The following is an 18,811-nucleotide window of genomic DNA, read 5'->3' on the forward strand; positions in this document are numbered from 1 at the left end:
TGTAGTCTGATCCTCAATTGGAACATACTACAACTGAACGGATTCATCTTCGACAAATTGTCGAATGAAATGACAGTGAAGCTCAACATGTTTGGTGTGCTCATGGAAGACTAAATTCTTGGCAAGTTTCAACACCTCTTGATTGTCACAAAACAAGGGAGAAGGTCCTGCATCAAACATTTGCATATCATAAAAGCATCCTTCGAAGCCAAACTGCCTCACATGTTGCTTTGACAGTTCCCTAATATTCAGCTTTGGTTGAGGAAAGAGCTATTGCTTGTTGCTTCTTACCAGTCCATGTGACCTCATTCGTGCCCAGACTGGAGAAATACCTAGAAGTTGGCTTCTTGTCATCAACAGAACCTGCCCAATCTAAGGCTATGAAACCAATCAGCTGAGGATCTTCGCTTCTGCTGTACAAAATACCAAAGTCAAGAGTTTCGTTCACATATATCAAAACACTTCATTTGAACCCAATGTTCATCTTTAGGAGCTGTAATGAAGAGAGATATGTAGCTCACAGCATAATTGAGGTTAGGTCTACTGGTGGTGAGATAGATGAGGTTGCCCACTAGTTGTCTAAATATTTATTCATTCACCACATGTGAATCTGATTTGGTTGATAGTTTCAACACTTTCTCCATGGGTGTAGACATACGTTTGCAATCATTTCATTCGAAACTTATCCAACAGACACTTGCCATACTTTAACTAAGAAATAAAAATGTGGCCATGTGTCTACCAAACCTCTACACTGAGACAATAATGCAGAAGTCCCAAGTCTGTCATGTCAAAGGACTAACACAAATTTTGTTTGATCTACTCAATCACATGTGTTGCACTACCAGTGATGATCAGGTCATCAACATAGTTGACAAGAAGGATATCACCACCAGTATTCCTGACATAGACAATAGGATCGGAAGGACTCCTCTGAAAGCCTTGATCAACTAAGCACTTACCAATTTTTATGTACCATGCTCGAGGACCCTGTTTGAGGCCATAAAATGCTTTCACCAGCCTGCATAGTTGGTGATCTTTCTCGGCAACCTTGAAACCCTAAGGTTGCATCATATAGACTTCTTCCTCCAATTCACCATTAAGAAAGGCACTCTTAACATCCATTTGATAAACTTTCCAACAAAATTGTGCTACAATGGCCAGGGTTAACCAAATGGTTCTTATCTTTGTACTAGGAGCAAAGCCTCCTCATAGTCAACGCCTTCTTTCTATGAGAAGCCCTTAGTCACCAACGAAGCTTTGTACTTATCAAGAGTCCCATCAGCTTTGTACTTTACTTAGACCCATTTGCAGCCAATAGGTTTCTTCCGTAGTGGAAGCTCTGACAGAACGCAAGTGTTGTTCTTCTGAATACTATGATACTCAACTTCCATAGCCTTTTCCCATCCAAGTATTCCTTTGGCTTCGAAATACATTTGAGGCTCATGAATAATCTGAAGATTTCCAATGAGAGCAAAATTTATTGTGTTCTTTACATTCCTTTTTCTCTTGCCTCTAAAAGATCTCCCCTCAACAAGTTCATCATCACAAACAGCACCAATGGTCTTTTCCCACCATTTAGGTCGATGAGGACAAGCACTTGTATCTAACGCCAAAGGATCAGCATGAGAAGGACTCTCTAGAAGAAACTCATCAAGATGTTGATCTAGGTTTTCCTGAGGAAAATCTAGTAGACCAAGATTTTGCCTAGGATATTCGACATTCTCTAACTCAGAATCATCAGAATCCCTCCCTTCAGGTGGAGCTAAGGGAAGTTGAACACCCAAACCTTAGCCTTCAAAGGCTGATCTTCAAGACTCAAAACAAAAGAAGTCGGCAAAAAAGGCTCACTTTCTTCATCAAACACAACATCTTGACTGAATACGAGACAATCAATGTCTACATCAATCAGCAGATAAGATTTGTGGTTATCATTGTAGCTCGTGAACATTAATTTTTGGCTCTTGGAATCTAGTTTTCTCCGCTTCACATCTTGAATCCAAACATAAGTAATAGAGCCAACGACCTTCAAATGACTGATTTTGGGCTTCCTTCCAAACCAGGCTTCCTCTGGGTCATCTTCTTAACGGCCTATGTGGGAGACTGGTTCAAAAAATAGACTGAAGCGTAAACTGCTTTAGCCCAAAATTTCTTTGGAACATTTTTGTGCTCCAACATAGACCGGGCCATCTCGGTGATTGTGCGGTTTCTCCGGTCAACAACATCGTTTTGCTTATGGATCTAAACTGTGGTAATCTGACACTTGATCCCATGTGTCGCACAAAAGTTGGAGAAATCAGAAGAACTTCAGAGAAAGAGCAAACGATTTTTGTCAAAAAAAATCATAAAAAGTTACAAAATAAAAACCCTAGGTCACAAGAATAACTCAAAGCAGTGGGTGAAAATCCTTCGATTTTTTTTATTTCTATGTTTTTGGTCAAAAAACCCGTCTGAAAACAATGAATCTATTTTTAGGGTCAACATAGGAAAACCCTTGAAATCAACAAAGTTGTCCCAACCTGCATAAAAAAATGTGAACAGAGTAGAGAGGCCACGAAAAAATCGTTCACGCGACGCACAGAAGTCGCACAGGAAGAAAGCTCCCGATCTAGGTTGCAGGCGGGTTTGAATCACGAAAAAATGTAGGGACGGCGTGAAGACGTTGCAAAGGATCGTCATGAAATACAAAGAAGATTCACGATTTTCGTTGCTGAAAAACACGTCCATGCGGGCAAGAATGAAAACACGAGCCGAAACCCTTTCTTGAGTGTCGGGAGCAATAGAAGGTAAAAAACCTGTTTGGAAACAAACACTCGAGAACAAGCCCCGTGAATAAATCCTCGACACCAAAAAAAAGACATAGAAAAAAACTTTCACAAGCAAGAAGAACAAAAGATGCACGGTCTGGAATAAAAATCTCCTGCGATTTTGAGCAAAAACGACGCCCATATACTCCAATGATTTCTTTTCATAAAAAACAATCCTACAAATAGAACTTTGAAAAAAACTTTTGAAAACTTCCTTCAAAAATATCACTAAGAAAATCCCTCCATAAATTTTTAGAATTGAAATACAATTTTTTATTAAAAATTTGCAAAAAAAAGTACACCTGCTCCGATACCATGTTCAAGTAATTGGATACTTGATTAATTAAATGACGAAGTACATATAGCCAATTATAGGACGATGTTTCCATAAGGAACAATCGTAAACTAAAGGAAAAACTAGAAACAATCTATTCTAACTAAAATAGACTAATATTACACTAAATGCCCATTAATAACTATTTAAATAATTTAATAGTGGAGAGTGCTTATAAGTACATTTTTTAAACTCCATGTTGTGTGATTCATTGAACAATACCTTCAAGGACATTGGGAAAATTGATTGGCTAAAGACAATGGTGTTAGAGGCTAGAGATGAGCAAATGTTCATTTGCAACCATCACACTTCACTTGCATTAATTAGGACATTTTTGAGGAAGGAATTCCTCAAGCCTGTGGAGACTACATATACCAACTACTTTATTTTGTCAAAGAGGATGCTTAAGGTCCAAAAGAGTCTACAATCCATGGTGGTCAATGCAAAGTGGATTAGATGGCATGAGGCAAGCACACCAAAGGGAACAAGTGTGAAGCAAAAACTCCTTGATGATAATTGGCGGTCCACAATGAGGTAAGAAAATTTGCATTACTGATTTTATTATTTAATTTTTAAAATGTTCATTAAATAATTTAATGATTAATGATTGATATATGTTTCTAACTTGTAACTTATCTGCACTTCCAGATATATTTGCTCTTTCAATGTGCAAGTGATTGGATATGACTCTCCTAACCTTGAACAGAATAGTCATGCCCCTGATCATATCATAATGACTTTAATATAATTATAATATTCACAATGTAATCATTAATAAACAAAGTAATAAATGAATTCAGGGATATATATAAATATATTAATGTTACTCAGCAAATTGTCTTAATTAATAAGACTTCACAATTTTCTATCAACAACCAATTTCAGGAATTAATATGCTTTCCTTTCATGCAAACCGATAGCCTCCCCCAGTCACCAATCTGGACTATAATAAACCATTAAGCTGTCATGTCCCTCCGTCACAAAAGAAAAATAGGTAAATCAGTGAGGCCAAAGACCACTAAACATTGCTGGTGAAAAGCATGCAGTATTAAACTGCCCGACTTTATTATGGAAATTCAATAAATATAATTAATAAAACCAAGCACCCAAATCTATTGGTGGCCGACTTCATAGATAGCATCATATATAAGATGTGTTGGGAAGCAGTCAAGCATTAGAAAAGGAAAATGATTAATTCTGGGAATGTTTAGCAATTATTAAATAAGAGGTTGTGATTGTAATGCTAGAGGCAGCGATTTGTTAAGTTATTATTAGTTGAGGAGTATTTCTTTAAGGCAGCGATTACATATGATTAGAACAGCAATTTCTTAAGAGTCAGAACTCTTAAAAAGGCTGTGACTGTTTTGGAGAGACATACCTTTCCATCCACATTCAGGAGATATATATATATGCAGCACATCATCCATTCAAGGGGGGAACAGCAGAAATATAAAGACAATCAAATATAGAAAACGGATCTAATGGAAGACACATCAAGAATAATCAGAAGACTATGAACAGGTTTGGTATGATGCATGAATACATGACACTCTGATCTAATTAATTTATTATTCATCTTCCATTTAAAAAATTAGGAGGAATGTATGCAGATATTCTATTGTTTCTAATGTATGCAAAATTAATAATGAAGTAGGAATGTATGTATTGATGTTGATGAAGATTCCTTTAGAGCCTATAGCCAATTAGCCGCCCCATTATGGAGGGGAGAATGTACATACAATGAGTGCAAGTAGCATAAGAATCCTTTTTAGTAGTAGTAACCCCAAGTGGGGCTGCGAGGCTGAATGGCGAGTGTCATTTTGTGCTCCTTGGCTTGATGGATAGTGAAAGATCCCCAGCCAGTCTATACTGAATTTTTTCACCCCTGCCATTTCTTCTTGTAGGTTACTGTTTTGCTTGAGTTTTGATGTCAATGATTGCATAAGGTTTTTTATATGAACATATGCCAATGAAATAGTATATTTGAACTGAAAATGCAAAGATATAAATGACTGATAATTAAATTCTGAGTTCTGATTTTTGGAACAGCAAGACAGTAATTTTCAAAATTAAGAGAATTAATTCACCACAACAATTATTTGCATACCAGGAATCCAACACTCAATTGACCAGGAGACGATTTTATTGATGAATTTCAAGAGAACACAGTTTGTGTGCTTCCAAATAGCGAGGATGACTACAACTGGCTTTATTTGCTTCTACAATAATTATCAAAAACAAATACTGAAAGAAATTAGGGAAATGCTAAGTCCCACGCCTGGCCTCCAAGCAAGATTATTGAATCTACTGAAAGCAAAGAACACACAATCTGAATCAGAATTGGCTCTTGTAGCCTGCTGAGATCACCAAGACACTATTGAAGGGTGCTAATTATAAAGTCTGCTCAAATTCGAAACCCTTTCTTGGCTGGTACTGCCAAGTTGTGCGACCTGGGGCCTGCTAGATGGTACGGCAAGCTAAGAAGTTGGTACAACTGGCTCTAGGAATGGTACAGTTGTCCTGAGGTCGTCTCAAACCCTCCTGATCTCCAATAGAAACTCTGATATCTGCTGTAAATAGTATCCACTAGAGCTCGAATAGAAACCCTGTGTGGATTTCCCTCAACTGTGAACTGGGGTTTGGTCCAATTCACCTATCTCCAGGGAGTTTTCGTTCCCAGAAGTCTAATCTGCTGCTGAAATTCATATCCACAGCTCAATTCTCAATTTTCTGATGTAAAAATGAATGTAAGATGCTGAAATGAACACACCTCTTGTTACTTTATTGCCTCCTAAACCTAATCGCACCATTTAGGTTTCCAATACTTCATTTTAAGGAAGTTTACTAAAGTAAACTTACTCCTAGCAAGTTCAACTGCTTTGAGAGTCTTATTCATCATTATGAAAGACCACATTTTTAAAGCAACATTATGTTGCCTAGGTGTGCGTCCCATGGGGGTTACCTTTTCTAATATTTTATTTTAACTTTATAACTTCACCTTAAAAAGTCACTTTAATTAATTTTCTATTTTTAGCAAAAAGTGACTTTAAAATTAAATAACATTAAGTCCTCATAACAATAAGCCATCCTAGCGCAAATTGCCAAGTGTAAGACCCCACATGCCAGCTATGACGTCTCCTATCCATTGGATTTGCCTAAGGAGATGGATAAAAGGCAAATTTCTGCATATAAGTGATCAACTAGGAAAGAGGGGACATTACAAATAGGCTTGAGGCGCCTTGTATGTCTCCCATGGTGCTTCATAATGTGGATAGGTTGTTCGGAAAAGCCTTAAGGGAATTCCACATGCACATTATGTAATCTTCAATGATGAATAAGATAATGTTACAAACCCTAGTAAGAAAGATTGATCTTATATCTAACATGATTGAGGGGTCTCACTCAGGATCTAATTGGCAAAGTTGTGCCTCTAACCATCTCACATATATTAATTGAATGGAATTTGTGATTTTAGGGCAAAAACTAGGGCATTTACAAAAGGGGACATTACAAGATTTATGAAACCTTTGATAGCATGCTTGCGCAAATCAAGCAAGTTGTTTTGAATATGATTGATATGCAACATATTAATGATATAATATTTGTTTTAAATATGATTGCTTGTATTTACGATAATCCAAAGTGTGAGCATAAAGGTCACAACCTTTCACCTTATAACCTTTTAGTTATTAAATCAATTAATAGATTAATTAATTATTTATAGAGATACACTTCATAAATTTACCCCTAACTTATTGTGAACAAGGTCATATTAATATTTTATAAGGCCAAACCTTACAAGTTAGAGTCTTATTTATGCTATTTGGGACCATTTACATTAAATGTGATTCCCAAATAGGAATAATACTCTAACACATACCGTACCAAAGAAACAAATTGACGCACCATTGTACCTAAACCCATACCCAAACAAACAACTCAGCATTCAAACATATCTTTCTAAATTCATTTAACCAAATGTTTGATATCTATTTAATAATTCCTAACTTACAAGGAAATAAAAACTTTTGAATAGGAACAAGTGAGGGTGTTAGTTTTAGATCAGACTGATAGCAATTAACAAAATGAACAGAATGAACACAGAGAACACAAGAATACCCTGGGAAATCCTTCCTCTTGAAGGCAAAAAACCCAGAAACTAATCACAGAGTATATTAGATAAGAATCACTGTGTATATTTACAATCTTGCTTCAACTCTTGAAGCAGTATGAACAGCAGTTCGTGAATCAAACTAGGGCATCAATCTGACATACACAGCAGCATAATAAACTTATCTAAAATATGCTTGACTGGAGATGATTCTCTCATCAAACAAGACAAATTCGCTGGCGTGAAGACCTTTCGCTGATCACAGAGATCATTCGCTGATTATAGAGACAGATCGCTGTTCATGGAAGTGAATCGCTGCTCTCAGAACTTGGTTCACTGTCTTCTGGAAATAATTCGCTGATCTGAATGCTGTATAAGTTATTGATCCGCCACCCTAGGAATGAATTCACAGGTCAAGAGAAGGAATTCGCTGAGTATATTTGCTCTGCTGATGATAGATGGGATTCGCTGATGGTGTATTGAATTGATTCTTGCACTTCATATATATATGAAAATGAGGCACCTCTTCACAAGAGGTCAGCTCCTTTAGGTAATGAACCAATTTGCAAATATTATAATACCTCAAGATGGTCCACATATAGGGTCGGCTCTATATACAAGTTGCATCGCCCATTATAGGACCAGCCCAGTTTACAAGTTACATTTTTTTTTTTAGATTTGCATATTAATGTGACTAAGGCCGATAGGCCAATTAGTCACCCATAAGTGCTAGGTCGGCCCTAGAAGGAATCCGACCTAGCTACAAACATCAACAGAGGGTACAATAAACATTGACATTCTCCTTGAAATAAAAAGTGGAAAACCTCCCACAGGAAAAATATAAATATCTAAACATCCATACACAAATTAATAAACAAAATGTCTTAGTTTCTGCAAAAAAATAGCCGAATTTGCACAAAGAAAAACACATGTATGAATAATTGGTGAATTATGATCCAAACATTTAAAATGTATCATAGTTCAAGAATTGAAATGATAGTTATATCTATATCCTTCAAAAGCATCTACATCATACCTTGGATCATAACAAGTTACAATAATGGCAAAACCAATCTCTCTAACTCCAATTACTGAAAGCCATGTAGCATTTTCTCTCTCCTCATTATCAAGTAATGAAATTTGGGAGCCACAACATCCATGTCAAAACTGATGTAGCTGAAAATATAGTAGTTTAATTGAAGATTTATTGTGAGCTTCACTTTTGCATGACAAAAATGCAAAAAGGAAAGCAAACAACTCAAATTCACTACCTTCATTGTTTAAGGTGATTTAGCTCAAACTTAGGAAATCAGCATAGCACACCACCCATTCAACACCTTTGTTCTAACCTAATAAGAGCCTTGGTGAACAATGCCATATCATTGTAGTCTTGTTTTAACAAGACCATGCATTAATTAAGACTGTCAATTTGTAATCTTGTTAAGCCTACCTAAGATAAATTGGTTTTTAATACCTTAAAGGCTATGCTTACAAGCATAATCACCTCCCTAAGCCTTGAGCTTATCTTCATATCTCTTCTTTTTTCCTCCATCCACCAATCTTAACCACCTTCCTAAGAAAGCAGCTGATAACTTAAGTCGTCTAGCCAAACTTAAACACCTTCCTATGCTATCAGAAACATACAAGGCAACTACCTAGACTTATCCATTTCTCTAGACATAGATCATGCAACCTAACTAGATTCTTGCCCCATGCCAAATGGGACCTTGAGATACTTGTTAATTTGGACAGAAATTCATCATCCTATTGACTTAATTCTTTTTTTTTTTTGGTACGCTAGGGGTATCCCCACGACCCAGCCCAGCGACCCGACCTGCCTTACCTTGGGCTTACTTTATTGCCAAGTTGGGGTAAAGAAGGAGCGAGTTGAGGAGAGACTAGTCCCCTAGGGGGAGAAGTCAGAGCCCGCAACCAGTCCTCCCTCTTAAACCCAAGAGGGAGTCGAACCCGAGACTAATGGGGAGCAAACTCACCACCCAAGCCAACTCACCTACCCGTGCGGGCTTATTGACTCAATTCTTACTTTAGTAGGCCCTAACAACAAATGACATCAAAGGGTGGTTGTTTTCCCTTATTACTACATGCCGCACACCATGTCAAAGAATCCTACATTATACACACAAGCACACAAGAAACTAAGAAGAATGGCCTAATTTTAGCATTAAGTTACACATACCATGAAACATTCAATACAACAAATCAATACAATTAGTTGAAACAACCTTGGGTATTTTGACTAGATTTGCTTGGCTTTCTTGGCTATGGACTCTTTCTTATGTTGATTGTCTTCCTTTCATTACTCTAGTTCTTCTTGACAAATATTTTCTACAAAAACTAAGCTTCATGAATCGAGCTACACAACATCCTTTACAATTAAGTATTCTGAAAATAGGTAGAAATACCACATCTCGTGTAATGTCCCCATTTTCATGAGGATCAGTCCGGAGAGGACTTTGGCCTATTACTTGATCCTCATAGGCCAAAAGATTAATCAGGGGGTCGACTTGGCAAATATTTGTGGCTTCACAACTTATGTCTACAAGATTTTAGGGTGAGATAAGGAGATTACACGTATGATGTCACGTGTGCACTTTAATTATAATGTAATAATATTTAAAAGTGCAATTAAATAATATATGTAATAAAATAATAAAGTGTAATAAAAGAATATGAATTTGTTAGAGAAAAATTTTCTAGAAGGAACCAATTGATTGGAGGAGAAAAGAATAAATAGAGGGGTTCGGTTCATTGTTCATCATTGGTTATTTGATATCTTCTCTTGTGTAGACTTGTGGAGCCAAGGGTTTCTGCAGACTTAATCATCTGGGAACAAAAACTCCCTATGATTTGCATAACTGAGGAGGTGAAAGATCTTCCGAGGGGTTAAAGCTGAGAGTGGGAGATAACTCAGTCTTCCCTAATGAGTTTTGTTGCACCTGAGAGGGAGAAATAAGAAGGATTCAGAAGCCAAATTAGATCTAAAGTCAGGTTGTATCAGACCTCTCATACCCTCGATTTTGCTCCAAGACACTCATATTTGCATCGAACTTCATCTTTGAAGGTGGCGCTACACTTGGAGAGAGTAATCGATCTCATTCAGCGATTTAGCAAGGGCTTGGGAGCTGATCGTTATTTATAATCAGACCTCCATTATTGCAGCAGGGGCGATTCTGAAACAAATACAACTTGGCAAATTGGAGGCTCCAAAAATCAGGATATTGATTGCTTCTTCAAATACCCAACTAGGCGATTCGAAACAAGGTTCTTTTGGCATCATTTCCTTATACTTTCAGATAGAAGTTAATGTCCAAGGCTGTCATGTAACCTCAGATTTTCTGAGTAAATAATTGCTAAGTGTTTTCATTAGTGTGGATATTGTAAGAGCTTATTTGACCATTGTCTCTTGAATAAAAGGAGTAATAAGGTTGCATCTTAATTGTATATTGTCCAAAGATTACATGCCAATTGTTTGATGAAATGACAGCTAGCTGTAGGTATATGTTTTTGAGTTCAAATGAATGTGATGACATCTGGAACTAGTTGCATAATCATCCTAGGCGCTTATTCTATCACTCAGAAGTTGGATGTTAATCATTCATTGATCTTAAACAAGTCTGAAAATTTTGAGACAGCCCATCAGCATAACACGCAAAACATAGAAACCGCATCACACGCAGTTTGACAGCCAACTGTTTGTAAATATTCCTTGCATATTCAGTCTATCAACTGTAGGGGATATTTCATCTCGATCCTAACTAACCAACTTACAACACTATTTTTTGGCTTTATCCTTTTGCTTTTATACATGGCCTAAACTCTCAATATTGATTGTGAAATAATGATACTGTATTTTTCCATGAGGTCATCATTCCTAGATTGCTCAATCAATGAGCCTTAACGTCCTTGAACAACATTATCCCAAATTCTTTACCTATAGTTCTACTTTCCTAAATCACTTCAACTCTGTTTGTGCTAGACTTAGCATTCCATCGATTGATACTCCATTCTAGATTCTCGTTGACTCCCCAATTGTCATTTATGTATTCTCTTGGTCCATTTTATCCAAGTTACATCTTTCTCTTACTTATTCGGATCATTTATTTCTCAGTTAGGCTATCAACCCAATCTATTCACAATTGTTCCTCCTATCGAATTCTTGATCACCTCGCATGATACTTGGTTGACCCGGTTACCACTTAGTTATCCATCTTGGATCAAGACATCCCCCTCAACCCTAGATCAAGGTTACTGTACCTATGTCTAGACATTCACTTAACAAATTACAACACCTTGCTGCTCTAAAATTGGTGAATAATACTCCTCAACCAATAAACCACTCTATCTACAATTTTTGGTATTGTCCATTATGACTTGAGCATTATTTGAATCTCTTCAACATCAATCTCCAAATTGATTGGATCAAATAGGTTTATGCAGTGGCTAAACAAATCTGACTGCGTATCACCAAGCAACACATGTTATACACCATATTCAGATCATTTTCAAATTGGAGCTATTGAAGAGAAGTGAAGCATTATGATTTGTTTTAATATTTATGTTTCACTTTATTAAAAAAAAATGTAAACTTAATTATGTTTCAACATCGTTTGTTATTTTCATTTTCCAAAAGATTGTTCTGACATATTTTTCCTCCATCACAATCACCACAAGATGACTAATAAAGGTTCCAAAGGCACTTTCCAACATGGTCATCAATCAATATTGGTCCATATGGAAGCAATCCAACACTGCAAGAGCAGCAGATATCAAGATTGTGATTCTACATGACATTTGGTGAGATCATGTTAAATATCTCATTAGTTTAACCCAATCCATTTTGAAATATAATTAATTTTACCAAGATGAATAGGCATCATAAATGAGAAAGAATAAGATACTAAATAGCCTTTCTTCAAACAGATGCAGAAAATTGTTGAAAAGTGATGGAACATGATGACCACCCTACTACATTTTCTTACATTCTTTCTCAGTCCAAAATGACATAATGCTGACATCCTTTCTATGCATAATCCTAAATTCTAGAAAGCATTGAAACTCTTCCTGACAAGTTCAAGGTTGATGCTCATAATTGGTGTTACTTCCATGGGCAAACATTCTCACACCAAACCTATTGCAATCAAAATTTAATTGCAAGTTTTACAGATTTTTTACCTTTCTATCTTTAAATTTTCCTTTATACTTTTAAATTTTAAAGTTTAACCCTCCCAATAGGTCACTAATTCATCTATATCTAAGAGGAATCAGACTATTCCTTCATTCACTTAGTAAAGCACAACTGACAATACTAAAGAAAATTAAAGGACATAGTTTACTAGCATTCCAATCAAGGAAGTTTAATATGAAGTAGTATATTGACCAGAAGGATACTAACTTAGATGCATCCACTTCCCAAGTTGTTGCACTTGAATTTGAGGAAAACCCAAATAGCAAACATGCAAAATGCCAATGACACTATTTGTGGTTGTTTTAACATGCTAGTACGGTAGTACCTTCATCATCTAATATTGATGGTAATGATGATAGTTTTGAAGACCCAACAACACTAAAGCTTGATAGCTGATTGTTGAGATTAGTATTTTTAATTTTAATATTGAATTTTGAACAATGAATATATATCATGACATCCAAGGTTTGACTAATTGACATTGCTGGCTTATTCTCACTGATTAATTAACCCTTCAATACTATGGTAGCGTGAGGGTAGATTAATCAGCCTCTAGAATAGGGGCGGGCAGCACAATACGTAAAGAAAATCTTTTTTGTTTGAATGGGGAGGCACCTCGGCGGGTAGCAGAATTAGTGAGTATACGTAACATGTCTAAAGGGGGTGACCCTTATCGGTCGCTGGGGTGGGGAGGAGGAGGACGAAGACAAGGTCTCAAAATGACTCTAAAGGTGCCAGTGAAAAGGAAGCAATCATCAAATGTTGTGCCTACTATTCTATGGGCCAGCTTGGACAGAAAATGAAGGGAAGCCCATAAAAGTTGGTTAGGGAAGAAGGGAGTATAAGGGTATAACCCAAGAGAATGACCCAGCTCCACATCATGTCCAAGTGAGACTGTCCCTGACTCCTGAATTGAAGCTCCATCGAGAAAAGGTAGGAATAATATTTTTATTTTTTATAGTGCTTTTGATAATTATATGATGCTATGTGGCATTCTAAACTTAACTCCCATTGCAAATATGTATATATTTCTTGTGTCTCTCTCTCTGTGTGTGTGTGTGTGTATATATAGACTTGACTTCAAAGGTCCCACTAAAATACAAAATAATCAAAGGCCTCGAATTGGATTCTGCCTCCAGTATTGGGGCGATGATGGAAAGTCATTACACAATTAAAATGTACCAGCAAGCCTTTAAAAACTAAGACTCGTCAAGGAAAAACCTCATGAATACAATTATTATAAACATTCAATGTAATATTAGCATAAGCTAATCTAGCTTAAAGGGGCTTATCAGCACTCCAGCAATGTCATAACCATATGATACTCTTGCCAAATTTAGACAATTAACTTTGATATGATTTACAAAAGCTACATTTATTTAATTTATTTTCTATCCAAAGACAGTCGTACCATATCATTTTGTGGAACTGAATATGCATTTGCAATATGAAAAGTGAACATTTAGAATGAATTGGGAAGATTTGATGAAAGACAATAGCACAAGATAAAAAGCCAACTACCTGCCGATTGTAGGGAACATTTTGCCAACGGGACTAAGGAACCTGTCCCTTGCTATCACATATGATTCTAACATCCTCTCATTAACTAGCAAAGTTCCTGTGACAATGAACTAGCTAAGATATACACACTAAGATGCAGCCAAATAAAATACTCAAAGGAAACAAATACTAAATTATAAGCATCCATTTGATGGAACTGCAAGATGCAGTGACATATAATTAATTACGACAGTAGCAACTAAACAACTTCTCCTTAAGCACAGCAAGTCAAAATGTCATATTGTGAAGGTTAAAAGATTCAAGGACTTGTGTTTATATTTTAACATAGAATTCATGATTTAAAAGCAAACACATTTTGTTCATTCTTGACACCAAAAATAAACGTTCTCTAGGCATGTAACTCACAAGCTTACAATTTTCTCAGGTGTTCATTTTCCTTATTACAATCTTTTCATTGATAATGTGTCATTGTCCAACAACAGCTAGGATTTATGTCATCTTATTATTGTAAAAAATGAGTGCTCTGGTTTCGGGCTTGCATTTATGAGTAATAATATGCAATTCCTTGCTATAAAAGATGACTGAGCTGTGAATCACTTATCCTTTCTATTATATTTTTCTCTCCTACTTCCTTTCTTTCCTTACCTGTATTTTTAAAAGTGTGTCATGGTTTTCCATCACAGGCTACAACATCCATTTCAACTGCCTCAGGAAAAATCCCAGAATAGAGAAAAAAGAAGATAAACTAAAATAATGAAAGAAAAGCAGAGTATTTGAAATTCCTTCAAACCTAAGAATCTAATCTATCTAACGCTCAAAGGGTAAAATATACCACTGATAGACATTGATAATTGGTCAGGCATCACAAAGCATTATCATATTAACAAAGCATGAAAACCAGAAGCTGGCCTCATTAAAAATTCCCCAAAAAGTATATTTCAAGCAAGTGTCACCAAACAGATGGCAAGAATAAAGAGATAACTGCAAGAAAACATCAAAGCTATTACAATTCCTTTGCTTGATGTGCGCATTTTAGCCCACACTTCCTTGGTTTGATCCCTATAGGTGTTATGAACTTCTGTTGCTCTCACTGCAAAAAAGTCTGACAAATTAACTCGAGGGAACGTGGTCTGAGATCATTGAGGATGGGTCAAGTGCAAGGCCCCAACGTCAACCATACCAATCTGAAGAGATTGTTTCTTTAGAGGAGTTAATGGAGTTACCATTAAATTTGGACCTTTCAGTGCAATACAAAGTTGAACAAATGTGCAATAGAATCACTCATACATATACAAAGAGAAGCTCCTAAATAAAAACTAACCTAATCTACACAATATATACATAATATTTACAATCTTTACAATGCTCTATAGGGTAGTTAATGATCAAGTTGAATAAAATACATTATATATCTTTTTAAATTAACCAAGGGAAAATGGATGAAATGCACTTCAATGCAAGGTGAAAGGCATTTATGCTTTTTAATATGACTATGTTATTCAGCTAATAGCAAAGACTAAACAGTGCAAATACACATAAGGATTTAGTAGACTTAAAACACATACACAAAACAATCAAACTTAAACAAAACAGTTGTACTCAAAGCTAGAAGAGATTCAACCTAACACCTATTGCAATACAAAGATTTCTATATTCTTAACTGACATTTAGAAGCAATTGGGTGTACTAAATTCTATTTAATGAATAATGAATTCTGAAATAACAATAATAAATACTTTGTGAACAACAATTTCAACAAAAAGAAAATGTGACAATTATCATCAAAAATCTAAGCAAATGGCACTTAACTGTAGGGTTTAAAAAACATTGCATGAAAATTAATTGAAAAAACTTACTATAATTCTGCTCTGACTACTGATTGTCTGTATACGATTCAGGTTCTATTATAAAAATCTATCTACTAAAACTAAATCTAAACCATGGCAATCCAGAATTAACCTACTGATACAAATTATTACAAAATTGGGAGAGCATATCCATGGATTTCATTAGCAAGTTGCCAAAAATACAAGGTGAGGATTGTATATATATGGTTGTCAATAGACTCACCAAATATGATAACTTTCATGCAATTCCTTCAAAATATAAATCCCAACAAGTGACAAATCTAGTTTTTGGAGAGATTTTCAGACTTATGGTTTGCCAAAGAACATTGTAAGTGACAGGGACCGCGAGTTTCTCAACTTATTTTGGCAAAACCTCTTTCAATTGACAGGTACAGAATTGACACGATGCACTAGTTATCATCCACGAACTGATGGGCAAACCTAGATTGTGAAAAAATTGATAGAGGACTACTTAAGGAACTATGTTACAAAGCAGCAAACAGCTTGGAACAGGTGGTTGCATTTGGGTGAATACTGCTACAACACAACACATCACATGTCAGATAGTATGGCACCCTTTAAGGCACTTATGGTGATAATGCTACTTCATTTGTGGATTTAATCCTTACTGATAGAGAGTTCCAAAGGCAAAGGATGTGGTGCAGCAGAGTATAGATATCCTAAAAACTCTAAAAGAAAATTTGCCGCAAGCCCAAAATCAGCAAAAGTTGTATGCTTATGGGCACCAAACAGAGAGGGTTTTTTTGAAGTTGATGACATGGTATTCTTGAGGTTGCAGCCCTATAGACAATCATCCCTCAATGCAAGTGGAGCTGAAAAACTGAAACCACAATTTTATGGACCTTACAAGGTGATGAGAAGAGTTGGTGTGGTGGCCTATTATGAGCTGGAACTTCCAGCCAACAGCAGAATACACAATGTTTTCCATGTCTCATGCCTCACGAAGGCTTTTGGACATCATATCATTCCTTCGGTTGAGTTGCCACCTCTAGACAATGAAGGAAATTTAATTAATGAACCTGAGACTATCTTGGATATGAAGGTGAACAAGCTGAGAACCAAGGTAATTCCATAATACTCGATCACATGAAAGAACCTACCAGTGGAAGATGCAACATGGGAAAGTGTGAAGGTATTTGAGCATCCGAATTTGAAGTTGTTTGCGGGCAAGCAGCATCTTGGACGCGAGGACTGTCATGTTCCCTAATAATCTCAATCAATTTCTATCTACAGCAAGTGTTTTTTTTTTCTAAATGCTACTGTTAATATTCAAATAATAATAAATTAAATAATTCAATAATGATATTAATTGTATTATTAATATTATTATTTTGTTCTTTCTGGTGGCCAACTCATACAAGGATATATTAATAACATTAAATATTTTGTTCTTTCTGCTAATCGACTCATACAAGGATATTTATCTTTTGTGTGGCTGACCTTGGGCCGACCTACTGTCGGTTTAGTGGCAATTTCCTATTTATAAACGACAGGACTTCATTTTGGGATATCTGCAAATTGCAAATCTGCTTCTATAGCACGCTGTCTGCTGGGACACCAACCTTTGGAGACCATTTTCATGGGACGAAACCCCTACCAGTTCTGATATAATATCTTCAGAATTATCACTATTGTTGCTATCATGGATTGGGGACCTAAGGAAAGGAGTGAACAGCAGCCAATTGCAGTGTTTCCAGAAAGGACTCTTTCACATCTGCGGTACCAAACGTCCCCTTCCAATGTGCTCAATCTATTATTAAATCGCCCAGATCAGACTGTGGCATCATCAACTAGTTGTAAGAGGCTCTAAATCGGGTCAGGAAGTTATAAACCATCTGATCTAAATACATATGTATGATGTTATGTATCTGAATCTTTCTATTTTCTGCAAACAAAGCTTCTATCTACCTAATGGAAATCATGATCTATGGTGTCATTGCTCTTTGCTTTGCTGATATGTGAGGTGACTAATTTTTTAAACAAATTTCAAGTTTTTGTAGTCTTGACGTGTTTTTTAGGACTACGTCTAACACAAAATAAAGTTTACCAACGGTCACTCTATTCTCTCTTGATCAAAGTTATACCGTGTGCTAAGATTGCAAAAAAGTTCAAACGGCTAACTCCAAGATTCCTTTTAGCCTGGACATGACTCAGTCAGTAGACGAGTTTGCTGTTAACCCAAGGGGCCTTACGCATTCACTTGAAGAAGATAAACAAATTTGTGCAAGTTCGAGGATTTAAGTGTGAATGATTTAGCTTCGAAAGGGCAGTTTTTTTTGGGGGGGGGACTTTTTCAATTTGCAATATACTGAAAGTAATAAGGCGAGGGTTTAAGAAACTACACTAAGGCTAACTTAATCCTAAGAACAAGGAGACGGGATTACTCATGCAAAATCAAACCACGCTTCGGTTCGCCAGTAAAGCACAACTACGTGAAGGCGGTGCAATCTTCTGAGGGTGTGTAGAGGTTTTTCAAATCATCAATGGAGACCATCAATTCGAACAAAATTCATTGATAATCGAAATTAAGCATACACATATAATAGGCTCAGGTTAACTTTGCAAAGTATGAAACAATCAGCTACACACAAAAAGTATGAGCTCGGACTTTGCAACAAGCAATCCTACCAAATCCAATTCTTCTGACAACATAAAGAAAATCTACTTTAAATGATGAGAGCGAGAACATGCAAGCTTTGAAACAACACAAGAACACACCAACAATTGAACAATGTATTAAGTGTTTGCTTCAAAAACTCTAAGCAACAATCTCAGAAAACATTCTCTCCTCCCTTACAAATGAGGGGGGTCACCCCTTTATATAGGCCTTGAGCCATGAGAACATGCAAACCCTAATTAGGGTTTTACCCTAGAAGATTCCCCACTCAAGATGCAACAAGGTGGGAATCAACAAGTAATGCCCACTAAGCCCATATATAATAAATTCAAATAAGCCCAAATGAC

At 36.2% G+C, this 18,811-nt stretch overlaps 1 protein-coding gene across 7 annotated transcripts in view; it reads right to left on the reverse strand.

Moving 5' to 3' along the window:
- LOC131067540 (probable histone-arginine methyltransferase CARM1) overlaps positions 1 to 18,811 on the reverse strand; it is a 253,344-nt gene that overhangs the window by 135,496 nt on the left and 99,037 nt on the right. For all 7 annotated transcript variants that reach the window (XR_009111832.2, XR_009111833.2, XR_009111834.2 and 4 more), the window contains exon 8: positions 13,980 to 14,076. Coding sequence is in view for 4 of the 7 variants with exons in the window: in XM_058002590.2 (XP_057858573.2) it covers positions 13,980 to 14,076 (97 nt within the window). In the remaining 3 variants the exon portion in view is untranslated. The remainder of the gene's footprint in view (positions 1 to 13,979; positions 14,077 to 18,811) is intronic.

The sequence above is a fragment of the Cryptomeria japonica genome, chromosome 10 (genome assembly GCF_030272615.1).
Source record: "Cryptomeria japonica chromosome 10, Sugi_1.0, whole genome shotgun sequence".
NCBI classification, from domain to species: domain Eukaryota; kingdom Viridiplantae; phylum Streptophyta; class Pinopsida; order Cupressales; family Cupressaceae; genus Cryptomeria; species Cryptomeria japonica.